At 32.7% G+C, this 21,742-nt stretch overlaps 1 protein-coding gene across 1 annotated transcript; it reads right to left on the bottom strand.

The window, feature by feature from the left end:
- Positions 1-9,392: 9,392 nt before the first annotated feature.
- Positions 9,393-21,379, bottom strand: LOC124359711 (very-long-chain 3-oxoacyl-CoA reductase-like). Its single transcript, XM_046812677.1, has 6 exons — positions 20,576-21,379; positions 18,296-18,342; positions 17,377-17,452; positions 14,792-15,126; positions 11,101-11,316; positions 9,393-10,363 (listed from the first exon to the last, which is right to left on the bottom strand). Exons 1-6 carry the CDS (start codon positions 20,712-20,714, stop codon positions 10,241-10,243), a joined length of 936 nt encoding a protein of 311 aa, XP_046668633.1. The 5' UTR covers positions 20,715-21,379; the 3' UTR covers positions 9,393-10,240.
- Between the last annotated feature and the right edge of the window lie 363 nt (positions 21,380-21,742).

A 21,742-nucleotide genomic window follows, 5' to 3' on the forward strand; every position in this document is an offset into this window, starting at 1 on the left:
GCGAGCTCCCATAGGCTTAGTTTATTCTACATTCTTGAGAGTTTTAAGGAACCAAGTGATTCAACGACGTAAAGAAGTGATTCATCTTTTGAATTGCAACGGCAATCTCAGTCTTGTGGCTAGTTAGCCAAAAGGTTGCTTGTGAAATCTTATACGGTGCAATGAATACAAAACCACAGAACAGCGTGTATTTGTAGTACATTTACCAGTAAACATAAAAGCAATAAATACTTATTTTTTATTTATTTTATTTTTATTTTATTTATTTTTTATTATTTCAACGGCATCGCCATTTCAACAAGTAAGTTTCAATTTTATCTACATGCATAACAATTGACCAAAGAAACTAATTAGTAGACTAAAACAAAAACAATAGAATATGCAACCAGTAAACAAAACAATAGATACATAATGAAACAAATAGATATGAATTGTAAGATGATAACAAGAAATTATAAATAGATAACAAGTAATGTGTAACAATAAATAGATAAATATATAACAATAACAAAGAAAGATGCTTAACAAGAACGATGCAAACAAGAAATATGAACTATGACGTAGGTAACAGTTTTGACAGACAAGTTAACTGTGATAATAAAATAAAAGACTAAGACACAACACAGGCAGGGTAGGTGTAGAGACGAACCAATAATAATAACAGCTACAGTGATGCAAGCCGGCTTTTGATTGCAGATGTGGATGCGATAAAGATGTCGAGGGTGGATGGAATGTTGTTCCCTAGCCACTGAATCCTCAGCATTGGGCCATTTGCTGTATAAGAGGAGGAAGCTGCGACCTTAGTGAAAGAATTCATGGCTCTGGTTCCAAACGATGCATTGAAGTTGATTTTTTCTAGAAGGTCAGGGCAGTCCAACTCAGCGTTGATCAAATGGTAGAAAAACATCACATCCTGAATACAGCGTCTAGAACTGAGTGATGGTATGTTCAGGAAAGTAGCAATATCTTGTATGGGGACCTCTGTGTATCTATAACCAAGACGAATCCCAACAAGTCGCAAGACACGTCTGTTTCTTCTCAATATCGTCCACAAGGTAGTGCTGGTGCGGTGACCAAACGACGCTACAGTACTCGAGATGGGGTCTGACATGTGCATAGTACAACATCTTCAATGAGTGAATGTCGTTAAAGTGCTTGGTGAGTCTCAGTTGATACTGAGATAATGCTTGATAGCCCAAGTTGCGAGCAGCCTTATTGCATATATTCCTGATGTGAAGTGCCCAAGATAATAATGCAGCTGCCAACACCTACTTTTTACAAGTTTGTGGACGCGACGCAGTCAGTGCCAATACCGAACCTCGACTGTCTTTTCTGCACTCTGGAATCCGAGCGCATGAGGGACAAGGTCCAGTTGCACCCACGGCCAATCATTTCACGGCGGATTATCACAGATCCTCGAAGGGTCGAGGGCGAGTTGCACCCCTGGTTTTTCCTTTAATAATATCAAGCAGCTCAGAAATAAGTACATGTACGATTGAAATGATTATATCTACAATTTATTTCACTATAAATAGTTTTTCATCACATATGAAATAACTTTAAATAATAAATGAATCAATATTAAATTAAGTGATAATCAAATTGAATCGCTGCTTCCATCGACTATTTTTACTAGAACCCTGACTTCTTGAAAAGAATTCGCATTTTAATCAAATGTGTTGGTACAAAATGCATTTGGAGAGATTGGTAGGGCCTCTGAAGAATCCAGGTGGGCTGGAAGTAGTATTATCATAACAATACTCGATATTCGCACATGGTGGAGAATAGTGGCAATAATTAATTAATTTTTATTAAGATTTTATCGTTTCATCATTCATATTCCTAAATTGATTACTAGGGCTATGGTAATGATATGAGAACCCTGGGCCCTCCTACAGAATATCGATGCACTAGATATTGGTTAAAATTTGTATTTTTACATGCACATATTTTATAATTTTGTTTTGATTTGTAAATTCATTTATAGAAAAAGGAGCGGTTGCAATCTATATTAGCAATGACGAAAGCCTAATTCAAATAATATGATAAAGCAATATTAATTAGCCATTTTTCGATCTTTAAAATTGTTATTTCCTTGAGGCTCTGCGCCTCGTATCCTTTTGTTACAACTACCTTTTACATAAGTTAATATTTCTCAATAATAATAAAAAACGCAGAAATGAAGTAATGTTTCAACGATTTTTCCACAGGGCACGGTATCGCGGACTGTGTCCTGCTGACAAATGTGTGTGTGTGTGAACGACGTATCAAATGTTGTGTGCTGTAATATTTATTTACTAGTTTATTCTGGGGTTGTAAACTTTTAATTATGATGACTCATTTCTCTCATACTTAATACATATCTCAATACTCATTTCTTAATACTCCTTGACGCCAGAGATGACTTGTTTTAAGTCGGAATTACAGTAGCGTTTACGACTGAGAAAGATTCCTGAAAAAGTTACCTAAATACCTTTTCAGTTCTTTGTTTGAAGGTTATTTTTGACGATGGAAGGATTGTGAAGGAAACAGGATTGTCGTAGGTGGTTAGTAGACGAATGAAGACGTATTGTGACCTGTATTCCGTAGTTCAGTTTTAATGATTAGTGTTTTGTATAGTTTTTTATTAAGTGTATGTTTATAGAGTTAGTGAAGTTGACAAACAACATGTAGGTTGTGATTCCTGACTTAGGCGTGCCACAACGCTTTGATAAGATTTGTTTACTTTAACCTAGTTTGTAATTATGTATTAGGTTAGTTCTTTACCTGAAGAAGAGATCAGATTGCAGATCTCGAAACGTAGTGTTACTGATTTCTTGTTTCACTGAACGATGGCAAATGTCCGGAAAAATCCTGTTACCTTTTCAGGCTACGGGGTTGCAGAGTTTTATGGCCGAGAGCGCTAGTTAGGGGCGGGATCTGTATATTGGTTAAGCGTGGTGTGCAAAATACCTTTCACTTCTAAACAGTAGTATGCCGGTCTCCTAGATTTGAATTGCTTGTTGATGGTTATGCTAATAGTAAGTGGCGACTTCTTTGTTCGTATTTTGAGAGATTCGAGGGAGAGGAACCGTTTTTGGATGTCATTAACTCTGGTAATGGAAGATTAAATATTGCTTGTCCTACCAGAACAGATGATTGTGGTTCCAAAAAATGTATTCGTAACATCATACCGTTTTCAATGAATTTCAGTCCCAATCGCGTGTTTTTGAAACAGGAATCTGATCATCTAGCTTAGCTAAATTTAGTCTTCGACGGTTGGAATGAAGTTTAGACTCTCAATTATACATCCAAAATGAGACTTGAACGATATCGTTGAAGCCCTTGACTGTAATGCTGCATTTAAGTAGTTTTAAAATTCTTTCCTTAATCATACTTGTCGTGAAAGCTCAAAAAACGAAAGGAACGTAGGGAAAGCCACGGGTAACGACAGGAATAACGTGTTGTGCATGTAAGCGTGAGCTGTATGATTTAAATAATACCAATATTCTTCTTCTTATTGCCATAACAGCGTGAAAGGTGATTTTAAGCAGTTAATTTCTTTTGAAATAATTAAAAACCGAACCCCTTTTGACTGGAGGGTGCTCCATACCTCCTGGTAATTACCATTCCCAAAAATAGGACCCCACATTAATTTCTAGGCGAGTGGCCCCAATAATGCCAGACTGCCCCTTTTGTTATTAAATTGTTATTTCTTCCTTTATTTTTATTACTCTGGTTTGATCAACTACGGTGTGTATTCTGTAAGTCTGTTATCAAAGGCTATCTTTGCTGATGTTTTATACATAGAATATTTTGAATGTTACAAGTTCACTGTATGCTACACTAAATTAAACATACTGTGTATGGGTAATATTTTCAATGTTAAATCCGATCGAACAATGCCATTGTAATTAAGTAAATATAGAATAAAAGAATGAAATGGTGCGGAATAAAATTTATTCTCAGGCAGGATCTCGCGGTCCTTGGGATACTATTTAATATAAAATCAGCTTCCCACCAGTTATCACAAGATAAACAATATTATTAAATAAATAAAACCCTGAACAATTTTTATTTTATATCGAACCAAAATATATAATGTAGGCCTACGTCCGAAATTGGTGCTAGGAAACATGACAACCGTATCTAAGGAATTATTCCTGCTTATGTGGCTAGGTTCAACTGGTCAATGCAATAACGAATAGTATTTTAAGTGTGTACTTTATATGGTATTTACTTTTAATGGTGTCAGTTGCAATATATATGCATTTACACTAAGTGTAAATACTATGGTAGCAGACATTCATTCAATAAGACAACAGCAGGAAAACAATCCAACAGCAGGCTAATAATCTAAAAGTACAAGGGACCAACCAACACTTTCATATACAATAAAATGCAACAAGGAACCGACCCCTTATTTTAGCTTGAATGTGATAAATTGAGGTAAAACATATAAAATCCTTAAAACCTTGAAAGGAAGATAGTTTGTTTCATTGTGAATAAATCTTTTTGTTTGCAAACACAACCGAGAGTCTTCATTTACCAAATTTATTACACTACAGCAAGTTTTGTTATTTTCAAAATTCGAAGTTCTTAACTTTTTCAATTCAACATACTGAAAACCATTACAGTTTGGACTTGCGTCACTTTTCTTTAGAATGTGCGATAAGTGCTTATACTAAGAAAGCTATGAACTTTGGAGTTCCTCTAAATTGGTCTAAAATAATTCAATTGTTACTAAAATCGTGGGTGCTATTCAATCAAGTAAACGGAATGTTGCATGGAAATTGCGGGCGAAGCTGCGGGTATGTAATAGTATAAATATAAATAAGAATAGAAATAAACATAAATTTAAGAAAATATTATAATTACGAGCTAAGAGTTATAATTAATTATTAATGGACCTAGAAAGAAGAGTGGGGTAATTAATTAATTCAACTTATTTATCTATTTAAATAGCTAATTTTGAAGGCAATATTGTTAAACATATTTAAATATGTTTTACAAATTGTTTTAACTATACAAATAGTGCACTGAGGGCAAACTATTTAGTACCAATTAGGGAGCACAGGAGACTAAGTACCAGGTCCCACCTAAAAAAGCTTTTTACTTTTGTACTTTCTTATCAAAATCATATGGTCTACAAGGTCGAAAGCTTTCATGAAATCTACAAATATTCCTATCGTGTTGTTGTCTTTGTTTAGGCCGTTATGGACATAGAGTAAATATTAAAGGTTATGAATTTTATCCGTTATTTTAAGTAGCACTTCTTCTGTGGATTACACACCACAAAAATTCTCTAATTACAAAAGGAATTCTTGCATCTCGAGAGAGGCTTAAATTCCTCCGTACAATTTCTATTGAATCTCAAAATGTAGATTTCAAAACTTTTTTAGAAATTATCGGAAATTTTATAGGAATGTCATGGAAGCCAACAAGCCTAAAACATATGCCATCAAAGCCTTGAGTAATTGTGAAAATGTATCAAAAACCACGTGAAGTATGTATTAATGACAACTCTTGAGATTAGTATCCAATAAATGTTTCAAATCAATTGTAATCCACATTTAAAATGAAATTGCTAAAGATCAACTCAAATGAATTTAATACATACGTGCCTTCCGTAACTACAAAGGATTCATCAGTTGCAAAACCTCAATCTCATGTAAGGGAATTGCGAAAACGGTTGTATCCACGGTTTTGGCTTGTAAGAGTTGGAAGTAATACAGGTCATACAGAGACTAAACTAAATAAAAACGTCTGATGTCAATTGGATGTCAGTTTGGTTACTCAAACGTTGCTTCAGTCACGTAGAGAAACATCTTACAAAATTGATTAGTTTTCATCTGAAACTGGCAATGTTCCATTTCTTCCGAAGATGCCAAAGTAATCCCAATTTTCAAAAAGGACTATCCTTGCCTCACAAACAACTAATCCCCAATCTCAAATTTACAGTGCTTATCAAAATGTTGAAAATTTTGTCTTTAAAAGAATTCAAAACTTTCTAAAAAATAATGAAATTCTGAATCTAGAATATTTGGTTTTAAAATAAAACACATCTAACTGAAATTGGGACCACGGTACTCAATTTTAATTTGTTAGGAAAAGCACACAATTGAATTTTAAATTAATTACAATATCCTTCAATAGTTTACTAGGAATTTTGTGAGAATGACACGACCCATATTTAGACCGATAATCGTGATATACGCAACTGACAAGATAAAATATTTGGTTGATTGTGTATTTGTGTCAGTATTTTGTAGGTAAATGTTGTGTAACAAGTCCCCTTGACCTTTTTACTGCTTATAGATAAGATAGTGTGGTTTATCAGTTCTGCAATTGCAATCCTGCAAGGATCTGAGATTATTTACCGTTATCTAACTCGACATTCTCCACATTCTTACTTTTGTTTGATCGTGTCAGTTTGTTTATTACTCTTCCTTACTCAGCAGAATCACTATTTCAGTTTATCATTTAATTTGAACAGTGATATTATAAATAATAAATGTTATTCTTCTTAAAAACGTGATGAAAAATAGGTTTCAAAAACGCTTTTAAAATATGTGCCCAAGATTCAAACAAAATTGACTTGGAAATTTTAGAACAGACACATCAGCTTTTACATTTTGAAGTGCCATTTAGTCAATGAAATGTATTGCATATGAATTATGTATATTAACATTTTATTTTATTTCTAAACTAACAGGGTTGAGGTCTTTTAGTGTGTTTTATTACCAGATGCCCTAAACAACTTCCCACAGTTGGTATTACCGCTTGCTGACCTTCCTTCTAGACCCCTTATTTTGGCCATTCGTTGACTGGACTAAAATGGTTTGACGATTTTATTTTCGATAGGCAACAACACACTGAGATTGATGGTCAGCTGTTTTCTTCTCTATTTGTGTGGCGGGATACTCCAAAGAGCGACAACTCTTGTTTTTAAGTTTGTTAATGATTTGCTAAAATTATCATTTATGGATCAATTAAGCGCATTTGCTGACAATATTGCTTTGTTTTATTCTACCAAAGACATTGTCGAATTATTGGCCCAATTAATAACGATCTAGTCTATATATGATGTAAGAGTGTACAAAAAAAATGAACGGCAATGGAAGCAACATTTCGGTGTTAATAGTTTTAAATTTTCTACTACTTCTAACATTTTATAGCTCTTCTTGCAATATCACTGCAGACGTTAATCAATTATTTACTATGCTCTAATCCATTAAACATTAATTAATATGCCATCCGTTGTTGGGATAAAGCCATCTTCCACTGAAAAATTAATAATAACAAAACACTACTACATACGCTAATATCCAATGAAACCTGGACACACAGTTCCTTTCCGTGATTTTTTATTGTAAACATTCTGCTTTCCAAACATTTTTTGTTTTTAAAGTAACTAGCTCTTTTACTGTACAAGTGGTTATCTGGGCACCAGTAACCTTTTACATAATACCAGGAGTAGTAACTTAATTTAAGCTTCATAAAGCAAATAAATATATTTTCAAACAATAATTTTCTTATGTTGGTCCAAAACACTTTGATCAACTGCCTTTGAATATCAAGCAATGTAATTCTTAACATCTATTCCTGGAAATTGAATCTTGGGCTTTTCACACTAAAATATGTCAGTTTCTTGATAGTACATTTCAAGAATTGCGGTTACCAATAATTGCGGTGAATAGTAAACAAAAAGAAATTGATCTTAGTTAAAATAATTAATGACAAGACCACCCATCACATATCTAGTGAAAATCCCTCATTTATCCAAGGAACCACTCTATCAAACCTGATCACGTTGTTCAGCAGGTAAAAGTATCAAATAATACATGATAAATTGTGTCATATCTTGTTTAGTTTAGTAGTGTATGTGATTTTGAAAAAATCACTGAATGGTTTAAGATAAATTCAAGTAACTCGGTAAAAACCTTCTTTTACTGAGGTACACAATCGTGCAAAATGTGAATTTAGTGTTTAAAGTGGCGGTGAATTAACATTTTTCTATGTTATATTTTATCTACAAGTTTAACAACTATTTTAAACTACAAAATGTGTAGGCAATGTAAAGAGCAATTCCAATGGAGTATCAGGTGTTATCGTAGAGATAAGGATAACTGAGATAAACAATTGTTCTATCATTGTATTCTCTGGTTGTTAAGAAAAACTCATTGGGATGAACTAGTCTAATTTCAGAGATTTATAGTTAAAATTTTAATCAAGAAAAAAATTTTGTTTTCTTCTTAAATAATAAACAGTGTTACCAATTTTGCTGTTAATGTCAACACTTGGATGAATTACAAATTAATAGCGTTTGCAAAAAATAAGTTTGCTACAGTCTAGAATTATCCAGTACAGATTTATGAAGGAGTATCAAGGGACAAACTGGGTAACACGTAACCATGTCGCAGAGTCGTTGGTACTAAGCGTGCAAAAAAAAAAATAAAATAAAAACAGAGAATAGAGGCGGAGTCGTTAAGGGTATTTAGGGTTGGAGGGAGATCTAGTTGCACATATACGAGATGTCCAACTAGATCTTGTATAACCCATAGTTATCTCGTAGATAACTATGGGTTCTTTGGAAAAGTGCCCTTCTTCCCGTTCAGAAACCAAGACATTGCAAATTCGTTGTTAATATGTAGTATATTTGTTTCTAGCTTCTCCTATAGTCCATGAGTCAATTTCCAATGTATAAGCACACAGGGTTTTTATTGAAATTTGTAGAAAGATTTCCCATAAATGAGAGTTTGAAATGAGAGGGTATAAAAAGGTTAAAAGTATTAAACGATAATTTTTCATCACATAATATTTTTTTTTTTTTTGCCAAACATTAAACGAACTTTCAGTCTATTTATCCGGGTATCTAACAACCTACTATTTATATGTATCTGATCGTCATTTTTAAGTGTATCAAGCTAGAAAAAAGTAATCTGAAAAAAACAAAATTCATATTTTTAACCCTTTTGATACCCTCTCATTCAAAATTTACCCAAAATAGCGTAACTGATATCAATCTCTTTCTTAAGGAAAATGTCTCTGTCGATCCCAAGAGAAATCAAGCTCTTGCCTCCTAGACTATTAACTTGAACTAAGTGAATATTTTGAATACTTACACCCATTAATTTGATTTTTTACCCTAAAGCACATATTTGCTGCCAATCAGCCAACGAGTTATAAAGGTTTCTTCAACATATCATTTTTGGTTTAGTACGACTTTTAGATGGTTTAGTTACACTGGATAATGTTAATAAAAATTGTTATAAGTATTCGTTATAGTGTGTTATGTATTTTGCGGTTTCTAGAGCTTCTAAAATTATAGTAACTAAAATTATATTATTGATGACAAAAATCAAATCAAGGACAAGCAAATGATATTGTTTAGAAGGAAAATTACATCACCGTTTTAAAAATGATGTTTTATTATCACAATCCTGTAAAAAACATAATTTATTCTTCTGGCGAGATTTATGAGTGGCGTGTTGAAAATTATACAGTGCCTAGAAATTACTGACCAAACTTTACCAGATTTTTGACGTTTTTTCAATTCTTGATTCTAAAATGAGTTTAGTTGTAGTGCTGCAATTTTACATAAATATGAATTGATCTTACTGCAACCATATTTACTGATACTAAATATGTTTACCGTTTAAAATTTCCGATTATTTTATAGTAAAATTTACGAAAGCCAATCTTAGAAAAAGAATTGCAAGGAAACATAAACAATAGATAATCAAAAGGCAAAACGTTTATTACATAACTTTTCATGATCAGATAACAAATAACTTATTCCAGGAATGAACTCAAATTCTAGTAAATATCTATAAACCAATTACACATAAATAGTTAAATGTGGTTCTCAGATATTTAGTATCCGATCATAAAAAATTATGAGTAAACATTTTGCTTTATAAGCTAGTTTTTATGTATCGTAAAACATTTTATATCGGTTTTATGAAGTTCATCATGAAATTTTTATAACCGGCTCCAATTGTAAAGCAGTAATTAAAGATTATATTACTTCCTTTAGTTGTAAGTAATTAAGATAACTAGATATTCATATTAAATTGTTCATAATAACTTAAACATTTCTAAATATGTCATTTTAAGAAAATGTACACAGACAGGAAGACGGAAAAAGTAAAACATTTCTTGAATATTTTGACGTAAGAAATAGTTTGATCAAGTAATTTCTGGACATATGAGTTAATGTGCGGCTTAAGATTATAAATTTTATAAAGTATAAATTGTTTTATGTCTTAATTGCGATTTCTCTTTTCTTCATTTCCCGCGTTCGAAATTTCTCCATGGATCGAGTAACAATCCAGTAAACGAGGGTTGAGGAGATGAACTGCAGGGCGTGAATAGAGAAGAGCTACAACAGAACATTGAACAATTATTAGAAATTAAAAACTTTAAATTTTACAACTATAAAGAAAAGAGGATATAAAAACATAACAACTTCAGATAATTTCAGAGTATCTATAAGTGTAGTAGTGGTATGTTACAGTTAATTTTATATCATTAATTTCCATCTTACTTCTATGGGCTTTTCCTCAGTAGTCCATTACCTAAAAGCATATTTGAGTGATCCTAAATTTTGATGTACTAATTTCAATAGCCAGTTTCGTATACTTACTGCAAAGTATATAATTAATTTTCCATAATATATGGAATAATCTAAACGATTTCTAATGTGCTCAGAGACCAAACTGAAAAACAAATACCATGGTGGATCAAAGAAAATCTCTTTCTAAAGAAAACATATTTTTTAGATGTTTATGTAAATCCGAGGTATTATTTGTTTTTAGTGGGAATATTCACTATTTTGGACATTTTAAGCTGTTTAGTTCATCACGAATTACCTGGAATGTATGAAGGATGTTCCAAATGAGCTTTATCAGGGTCATATCTGTTAGCGTAGGTAACTGTTGCGTAAATTCATGTAATGCAATTTTACCTGTACAAGAGAACATTTATAGGTTCCGTGTTTATGAACTCAATACGATCTGGCGGTGCGGTATAATGTTTGATCGTAAAAGATTCAATAAAGTGGTTATTGTACAGTTACAAACACAACTACTTACTTTCGTCCTACTCTAATCTACTAACCATCAAGGAGTGAGGAAAGTACCCAGTGGATTTCCCCCCGTAACCGACAGACTTGAGGGCACTCTGGACGTATCTCTCCGGCGTGGGAGCCATCCAAGAAGGTTCCCTGGCCATGCTTATCTTGGTGGTCACGAAGCCTGGTGTCAAGCACTGCACCGTTATCCCGTCCCTCTTGTACTCTGAGGCCAGATCCAGGCTGAACTTGGAGACAAAGGCCTAAGGAAATTTGATTTAATTTGTTAGACAAGATAATTTAAACTTATGATCACCAAGACCAAGTGTATTTGAAAATCAGTGCTTGTTCTACTTGAAGACTCCATTTCATAACTGCTGACTACGTTATATAAATACTTTACTTGACAGGGCTTGTCCATAGAATTGAACTCATGCATTTAGTACGCTGCTAAAAGAAGTCTGTAAACAAATCACTGAAAATCAAATCTCATTTCTACCTTCAATCGCATGTATATATGTAGTGTAGTTTGCTGTTTCACAGATAGTGTGTTTAAAAAAAAGCCGATCCACAACGTTTCATGTGATGTTACTTGATAGAGAACACATCTTGTTAGAGATCATTCTACTTTTTGTGGATGATCAAGTGCATCGTTACAAGGAACCTTTATAATAGAACGTACATTTTAGGCTCCCAAGAGGGTATCTGGGGAATGTAGAGAGAAAACATATAGTGTTTTACACTCTTAGCCTCTATTTCGTAGGTTATCTGTTTCACTATTACGTTCCAAATTTAGGCTGTGCAAGTAAAAACCAAAATTATTTTTTTGTCAATTGTGCATATTTTCTGGGCTTCTATACATAAACATGTGAAATATCACCCTTTGCAACAAGAGGCTAATGTATTTAACAAAATTTATCTATCTATAGTAAGCTCAAACAAAAATGGCAGGTAAAGGTCAAGCTTTGTAAATAAACAGCCTGCATAAATACAAGGCCTTATGAGGATGATCAGCTGAATTTCTTCAAAGCTTGACCTTGACGCACTAGTTCTGTTTGAGTTTACCTTTGACGGACAGAGCAGAGAATAGACCTTGCATCCAGATGGGAATCGTGTTGCAAACATTTTGTTCTATACAGCTAGTACTGTTCTTTAAAGCACAGATTGTTCTAATATACTGTATCTTTTGTTCTGACTTTCATCCATTTTAATCTTACAGTAATTACATCATTTTTATGGATTGAGGAGTTTACTCAACAAAACACGTGCTTAATAGTTTTTCTGTATTATATATTTTGTAATCACTGTTTTCTTCGTTTACCGCTAGACAGCGCACAAGCGGAAGGTTTCAAGTAGCACAGATTTTATCACTTCTCTTGACATAATCAAAGTGGTATACATGAAAATATTATATAAATTCATAAGCTCTAAAAATATGATTGAGAAGCTTTCTAGTCTCAAGAACATTGTTTTGCTGTAGATGATTTTATTAGCGGCTCACCTAATAGTTATCTATAGGAGGTCTACAAGTTAAAGTACAATACAGGATGTCCTGTAACTCTTTGGACAAAGATTTTATATATATATATATATATATATATATATATATATATATATATAAAATCTTATATATATATATATATATATATAAAACATTATTGGTTAGGTAAAGACAGACATTTCCCTATATGAACATGTGTTTCCTGTGCTTAGTTTAGCGTTTGTTTGTCTTTGAAAAATTAATATCTTAAAAACTAATAAATTAAATTCTACAAAATTCGGGACAAATGTTTATGGTAACGAGACCAGTCATTAAATAGACAATGTGACATTATTTTTAATGTTTTAAAAATATCAGCCATTGGAAATATTAAAATTTTAATATTAAAAACCAGCAATTTTATAGTAGTACAACCTGGGTACATGTCTTGACCTGAGCAGTACTATTATAGATCTTTGTCCAGAGGATTACGGAATACCTGTATTTTGGGTATTTAATGGTTATTAGGTAAATATTAAATGCTTTATTATTTATAATTTGTTACAAAGTACAATTACGCCACACCACGAGTTGTAACAGACTTCGCTGAGTAGCATGTAAATGTACATTTTTGAGATGTGCTGCGGACAGATCGACAGACAGACAATCATACAGAAAGAAACTGACACGAAAATTACGTATTGTAAATTACGTACTGTACCAAATAATTGTATAAACGAAGTTTCATGTGAAATTTAAAGTCTTCATATAAACTCTTTCTTGACATAACTTGCCACATGATACATTCAGAATTTTGTTTATTAATTTGGGTTGAACCCTTTGTGTGCCAGGGATCACGCTACGAGCGTGCTGTAAAAACACGCTTGAGTGTCGAGTCTCGCTCTGCTACCAGGAACGAGACGATTTCTATTTCGTTTGTGGTACCTCTATAACTTATCCCATACTCTCTGATACCATACCAAAGGCCAATACATGAACTAAACTAACCTTTTCAACTACTATTTCTACTTTTTAATGCTGTTAGGTGACTTAAACATCTCTCTAAAATACAACACTTTCTCAGTTGGATCGCGAATTAGGAATATATTAGTTATTTTACATTAAACTGGATTTTTACTTTGTTTCAGTAGAACAGTCATTGTCTAAAGTGATTTTTAATTTTTTTAATTACCGTATATAAGCCATAGAGCACAGAATAGTGCTCTATGATATAAACATATTATTGTTATATATTTTCTGATGAAAAATTCATTTATATTTAAAACGAATTAAAAAGAAATTTTTAACGATCGAAAATAAATGTTAAGTGGATTTTTTCTGAAACCTTGCGTATTAGTAAAAATAATCTCTTTATAAAAATGTTGTTTATGGTACAATATTAGGTTATTACACATGATTTTGGGTTCTTTTTAAAATTATCTTTATCATGAAAGTATTGAAATATCAAAATACAATTTTTTGATAATAGTTATTGTACCTCAAACTTGATTTTTATTTTGTTTCCGTGAAAATGCTGCTGTTTAAAGTGATTTTTTAAATTTAAAACCTTAAATACAAATTTAAATAGTTTCTGATAATTAATTCTCAATTAATTTACCTTTACAAAGAAGCTTATTATGATCAAAAATAAATTGTATACAATTTTTTTTCCAAAACGTTGCATTTTTGTCCATAAACCTCTGGCACTTTTCACATATTCACTTTTTTCACAAAAAATAACTCTGCACTTTTCAACATGGATTTGATTTTATCTCTGGCACTAAAAGGGTTAATATCAGTGTTTCAATAATTAAAGTCTGCAAGTCACTATAAAATTATGTTGTGTGTGTAAGGGTAGTAAGGCTACATGTGTTAATATGTCACGATTTTGAATCTCACATGGGTGTAATGAGTTTGTTTACTTATCTATTTATTCTTCTATTTTCTCGTTGCCATCATGGTTACCCATAAGACCAATGTCAAATATTTGCTAACGCTCAACCACATTCCATGGAGTGACATGCACCATCATCGAACTCAGTGTTCCTTGTATAGAAATGAAGCTTGATGCACAATTTCAAGTCTACAGGTCAGTCCGTCTTTAAGATATCGTGCGGACAGACAGACAGAAATTAAACGTCTCCAGCCCCACGAGTGATAGGCTTCGCTAAAGCTCAGCCAATGTTAGTTTTTAAACGTTTACAGTGAACTTTATAAAGTTAATACGAAACAACCAGAACAAAATGTAGGTAACGTACCTTAGTTGCAGCATAGACGGTGAACATCGGGTTCGGCATCTCGGCCGACATAGAACCCACGTTCACGATGGCGCCCCGTCTGCGCTCACACATGCCCGGTAAGACCACCAGGCACATCGCCATCACACCGGTCACATTGCACTGAACCATGTCCCGGAACACCCTGTCATGGCCCGGGAGATCCAGGAACCTGTCAGGGTATGGATGAGCTATACCGACGTTGTTCACCAACACTCCGATGTCGAGGTCAGACAACTCCTTCCGGATGTTGTCGTAGATGTCGTCAGCGGTGAAGTCTGCAGCAATCACCTTGGTGTTCACGTGGTATTCGTCTCCTTTAACGGTCAATACATTGTTATTTTAAAAATTTTCAAAATGTAAGAAGGGATGTTTACTTTTTAAGAGAACGTGTTATTTACAAGCTAAGTGGCTGGTCCACAAAACGGGACAGTTTCTATGCACACCTTACACAATAAGAAAATTAGCAGTTTAGTGGAATAATTATTTTTGAGTCAAAGAAATAATAAAAAAGTGCAGAAATGGAAAGTGTGCCATCGATTTTTGACTCTAAAAACAATTTATTATGTAACATTAATAGCTTTTTAAAATCATATTTTTTAGGAAAAATGGCGTTGATTCCTTTTTAAGCCTTTAATATTTCCAATTAAACACAAGAAGAGGAAGAGTCGATACTGTACAAAAACTGAGATCCAAAAATTTAGATATATTTTTATTTATTACAAAAACTATGTTGCTGGAAACAAATATTTAAAAAATGGCTTTTAAAATAATTACATTTTGTAACAAACATGTTAATCTTTGAAGTTGTAACTCACCCACAAACGGTTACAATATCACAGTTTTATATATTCAGCCGTTTTTATTTGGGCCAGATTACAATATTGCCTAAATATCTTTGTTTAAAAGCCTCTAATTTCACGTGGAGTGGTCAAAATAATTTTGTCAGCATTTTCTGAATATATGGAGGTTTTGCCTCAAAGAGCCATGAATTTAATATTTAAAAATATTTATATATTTATATTTATTTATAACTCCAAAATCGGTCACACCACCTTAGCCACCACGGAAGAACACAGAGGCTACTAACGTCGGGGACTGCATTTCAGAATTTGGCAAGAAATCCATGATATTTTTTATTTAAAGTGTAATTAGTAGAAATAATTGACACGAGCCTACAATTATTGTTGTCAAAAATAATAAACCAGACACCTCCAATAAACAGTTTGCAGACCTCTGTTACAGACGCGTGATGCTGTCAACATTAAGTAGACAGCAAAAATCAATATAATTAAATATTAATTGCAGTATATTATTGTTAAAACTTTTCAACGTTGCTATGAAAAGTTTTCACTTCTAAAATTTGGTTTGGGAAGAAAAACTACTTACGTAGCTACAAATGTAAAGCTAATTTAGCTGTATATAGCTTAAGTTTCAAAAAGGTTTACAACATTTGAAAAAAATCTGATAAGGACAAAATATTGTTTCCTAATTCTAAAAAATACAAAATAAATTATAATTAAACAAAATTTTCTAAGCATCGCAGTATATTTTAGAACTAGATTTAAGAAACAAATCACCACTCAACTATTTTCAATATGGTTGCCTGCATGAATCACGATGCTTATTAAAGCTAAAATGTTGAATTAATGCAAAAATAAGACATATCGCACCAAGGGACAGGTGAATACGCGTATAATGTAAGGTGCCCTAACCCTGCCTCAAAGTATAGACTACTTTTGTCATACATATATACTCATAGAGAAATGAGTGCAGAGGCTGTGTGATACAAAATGTATATACACTTTGGTGTTCCCTAAGGATCAATTCTTGAGGCACTTCTCTTTCGTATCTACGTTAACGATCCATAATAGAAAGGTAATTCATTATGCTTGCGATATAATTCTTTATGCATCAAATAAAAAAACGAAGCCATTATTTTAAATTGATAAAGTCTACATGACTTTATTATTTACATCCGCTTAAACATTATTAAGTGAGTTTTATATTTAAGTTGTTCCAGAAGTGTTTTAAACATTTATATTATGCCTAATCTATTTAAAGTTTACTTAATTAAACCACAGCGGCTCATATACATGATTTGACATGTTATATTATCTTGTAATATTTACAATAAGCATAAAATTATTTTATGTTGTTGAGCGTTGTATTTTAAAAATAAGTAATGTTGGACACATGGATGCTCTATATTAAGGTTATTAAATTCATTGTTTAAAATTTGTTATTGCCGATGGATGATTTGAAAGGATGCTTTCGTTATTACATAATGGATCATATGCTCGTCATCTGTACGAGCAACTACTAAAACTGCTGAACTACTGTCGAAGAGAAAGGCTTGTATAAGGAAGAAAGTACTGTAACCGTACAGCGTTGTTCGCCATAAAATCAAAATTGCAGCAGACGATCTGCAGCTATGTAACTTTCTTTACTCGCTATTGTTTCCTTTCCTGTAGAAAACATCACAAAATTAATATTCTTTAAGCAAACTTTATTTCAAACAGATTATAAATAGTAATTATCTTTTTGGTAAAATTAAATGTACTTACTTATTTCCTTAGCAACAGTTTCCAATTTGGACATCGTCCTGCTGATGAGAACCACGTCCATGCCTTTCTCAGCCAACTGGAATCCACACACGACAATTTACGAAAGCCCTAAGTCATCAGTACATTTAGTAATTAATTCAAATGATAAGTAATATCATTGGATAATTTTAAGGAATTAGATTTCAACGGAGTAATAATTTAAACTATAAACTCTGTGTAACCTATGAAATTTAAACAGTATCGTTAAACAATGTTTTCAACAAGAATGAACCCTGCATTTTAATGGTACTATACTGAGAGCCGATTGACAGGAAACCACGACTTTTAAGTTAAAAAAATATTATGAAATTCATTAATGAAATATTACACAAAAGCGATGTTTTTAATAAAAAATAATACTTAATTTATAATATAAATAGTTGTTACTGTTGGCCATACTGGTCATCGATTACCTACAACCTTATACAATCACGTCTGTACAGACGGATATGTATAATTAGCAGTTTCGGTTTAAACATGACAGAAGACACGGCTCTCCAGAGTGAGGTCGAACTGTGTTAGTAAAGTGGCGTGAACTGGTAAAGTTAGACGTTATTTATAAATAAGCCTGAGGTCTAAAAATGCATGGATTATAACTCACTGTAACTGCATTGGTCCATTTGCCTCCAACCTTCCGTTGCAGTGTAACTAGAAATATTATTCGTATTTTCGGATCTAAAGTTATTTTTCAATGTTTGAACAATGTACCGGAAAGTGATTTTGTCAATTTTCGTTCCCAACATTTCATCAAACAAGATCCACACATAAAGAAGCCCACTTTCTGTACTAATAAGGAAATTTTATGTTCTGGGATACGAAAAATTAATAAAATGGGATTATAAACGTATACAAAATCTATTATATACAGTACTATGCTTACCGCTTCAGCGAATGCTTTCCCAATGCCATCTGTAGCACCAGTAATGACTGCAATAAAGAGTACACATGGGTTATCAAATAAACATATATTCCAGCTATTTATAATATGGAAATCGGCCACGTTAGCTGCGGCAGACGCCCTTATTATTATAACACTTGTCATCACTTAAGATAGAGCCACAGTGATGGTGTTTACTACCAAATTGTAGTAAAACAAATAAATTTCCTGTAACATTAATTCCTTAATTCAAACATATATAACCTTTCTAACATGGGACGAGTCCAAAGAACATGGAACAAAAAAAAAGGAAATTTGTCAATTTTACTTGCAAAAAAAATACTAAAAGTAGACTTTACATAATTGTAGGCAGCTACTTCCAAAACTGTTCGGACGTACATAATCCGTAGGTTTGACCTTTAAACTATATTTTCCCTTCTTAAAAACATTAATGCCTAATGCCCTTATATCCTTGTAATTACTGAAGATAACGAAATTGACTTTAGATTCTACTATTTTTCTCGGCTCTTCAACTATTAAACATAATTATGCCAAACAAACCATTAAAAATGTTGTTGTTTTTTATAAGTAAAAAAACCTAATCGGAAATACAAATCTTTATGCACGAGGAGAATTAAAGAGCTTGTTATCAAACCTACCGTAAGTACATAGCTGAGTTATAACATTAAAGCTTATCCAAAGCTGAGTAAAAAAGACTTCTTCCTGTTTATTCCTTTAAAAGGGTTAATTTACTTAGAGTATCTTTTAGATTGCATCGCTAAAAACTAAAAATGGCATGCCTCCTCTGTCAGTGCGCGAGTATACATAACTGTTATATAAACTATGGTATGGTTTTAAAATCTATTTGGCACCTATGTTATATATTTGAATAAAAATAATAATTCAGGTACCATCGATTATTACTGCTAGTCTTTATGTGTTTTAAACTTGGGGACTTAAGTTCATGCTATTTTGACAAGCATCGATTGACACATACGCAATGAAGATCAAAGAAATCTTTTTAGGAAAATTTAGATTTTTTAACGAATAACCAACTTACTTGGTTATAAATTGGCAATAATTGGCATAGAAGTAGACTACTCATACATGCAAAATTTGAGCAAGAGTTTAATTTCTAAGGCCAACATACGTTTGCATACATATCAATATCTACATACAACATACTAGTTACCTGTATGTAGCATAAAATATTTATTTTATATCAATTATAAATCTAAAACATGCTTTAATTGAATAATATAAGATTATTTCACAAAAAATGCCTTTCCTATAAAATGTGTATAAGAGGAAGTTAAAAATAATGTCTCGTGGTACAAAACACGTCTCATGCATGCCATACAGTTGGTCATAAATATCATGGGTAATCTTACAATCACCATTTACGACTCGCTATATATAGGAGCGTCGTAGTGTACACATATGCGCATTTAATTTTGCTGGAGGGCGTGAGAACATATACATATCATCACTGTAGACAGGTGTGTATAATGTCTTAAAACACCTTGTTATTTAAACCCATAGCATATACACTCTACAAACTTTTTACACATTTAATGGCTATCTTAACTATTTTTCTACGTAATAACCATCACACACCTAATACATTGGGTGAACGGTCCACGGATAGTGTCGTGGAAATCTTAAATGCAAGCCTAGATCATATTATATACATATTATTTTAAAAGTTATTACTAGACCATATTGTCTTAAACCACACATAGTGAGCTATATTTATTAAAAAGTGGTGGCTGTTGAGATAAGATCAATATTAAACCTTCAAACGGACGCCATTTTGTATAGGTTAAATGTTTTATGAATCATTATATAAAAACAGAGCACTTTTTATGGAAGGTATTGAACTACGAGATAGTATTGCTACTTTGGATATTGAATGTCGGCCATTAAAACAAAATATTTGGGTGTTTCCAGTCATTTTACACACTGTATATTGTTCGTAAATATTATTAATGTATCATTATAATTATTGAAGTGTACACACATCTTGGATGGTAAATTCGTTATTCTTCAAACCACTTACTGTTGTTATTCATCCCCCATATAGCCCCTCTAAGTACGCCCCTGAGGCACTTTGAAATCCAAACAAAATTTTAGTCTTATAATACAATATCTTATAACTTCATCTGTATTTAACCCTAGTCATTGTCTGAAATGGTATAACGCTATGTTTGAAACGTGATCATGTCAAAACATGTGACTATTGTGTTGTGTACAAATTACAATCTGTAGTAGTACAGTACATACCAGCCCACCTTCCTGTCTCTTCCAGCCTGAAGGACGAAGCTTTCACACCCTTGTAAATCCATTTGAGTAAAGCGCCGAAGATCACGACACCCTTGATGCAGAGCGCTAGGACGCCTATAGCCTCTAGAACCCTCAACATGGCGGCGCCGTGTGGTGGTCGTACTGCTGTAGTCAGCCGCTAGAGCATCATGACGCACAGGCCTCCTCGCCGACCTACGCGGTACTATCTACCTGCCTAGTTACTCAACAGCCTTATTAACACATAGCTGATAAACATGACCATGCACTACTGCTAATCTAAAAACTTGATAGATAAGGATTTTCGTTCAATGTTGTTTCAGCCAAATCACATTCCATTAAAATACGAGGTAATTTATTTGCCACATTTTTTTTAATAGTTATAAAAAAGCACGTGTCTTCTGGTAAGTTCTTTATTCGAAAATAAAAACCTGATTATTTTATTCTTTTCATGTAACAAATATACATGTTGAATCACACATCCAACAACACACTTAGATATTCTGGTTTAGGAAGGACTTGACTTTTTTATGAAATTCTTCAATTGTGCGTAAAAATAAATCCTAGAAAAGTTCTGCACATTTCTCTTCGATCTTATTTTTACTGTTATTGGTTTTTTCAATGAAGTGCTCTGAAACCCTTACAAATTTATGCATTTCTTTTTTCCGCAAGTTTCCCAACAGATTCCAATATCAAACCAATTCTTTATGACAATTATTTACAAGCCTTCGTCCAACAAAACTTTCCCATATCTATGGGAACTTTACAAAATTGACAATACGTATTTATAACTGCACTCATTCCAGTGCTACCACCTATCTTTAAACTAAAAACGCGCTCTCATTGCGTTGGTCTTGGTAGAGCATTTATAACCTACTGCGGCCTCTAGTATCAATGCAAGAGAAAAAATCATTAATTATGATTTAAAAACAAAATAAATGTAAAACACATGTTTATTAAAACTCAAAATAAATAATAGTAAACGAAATAGTACATAGGTACTCATTCTAAATACTTGTATACAGATTTCTATTGTACTGCGGAAGTTTTCCATACATTTGCACATAATAATTTAGACTTAAAATATTAACTTTGATTTAAAACACTTCACTTAACTTAAAATACTGTATAAAACTTAGCCTAATAAAT

This window comes from Homalodisca vitripennis, chromosome 4 (genome assembly GCF_021130785.1).
Source record: "Homalodisca vitripennis isolate AUS2020 chromosome 4, UT_GWSS_2.1, whole genome shotgun sequence".
Lineage (NCBI taxonomy): Eukaryota > Metazoa > Arthropoda > Insecta > Hemiptera > Cicadellidae > Homalodisca > Homalodisca vitripennis.

What these genes read in the sequence shown, in the direction of transcription:
- LOC124359711 (XM_046812677.1), bottom strand. Translation starts at nt 20,714, where the DNA reads ATGTTGAGGGTTCTAGAGGCTATAGGCGTCCTAGCGCTCTGCATCAAG. An exon ending in GGAAAGCATTCGCTGAAGCG is followed by an intron (nt 17,453 to 18,295) that starts GTAAGCATAGTA and finishes TGTGGATTCCAG; the next exon opens with TTGGCTGAGAAAGGCATGGA. An exon ending in CCGTCTATGCTGCAACTAAG is followed by an intron (nt 11,317 to 14,791) that starts GTACGTTACCTA and finishes AAATTTCCTTAG; the next exon opens with GCCTTTGTCTCCAAGTTCAG.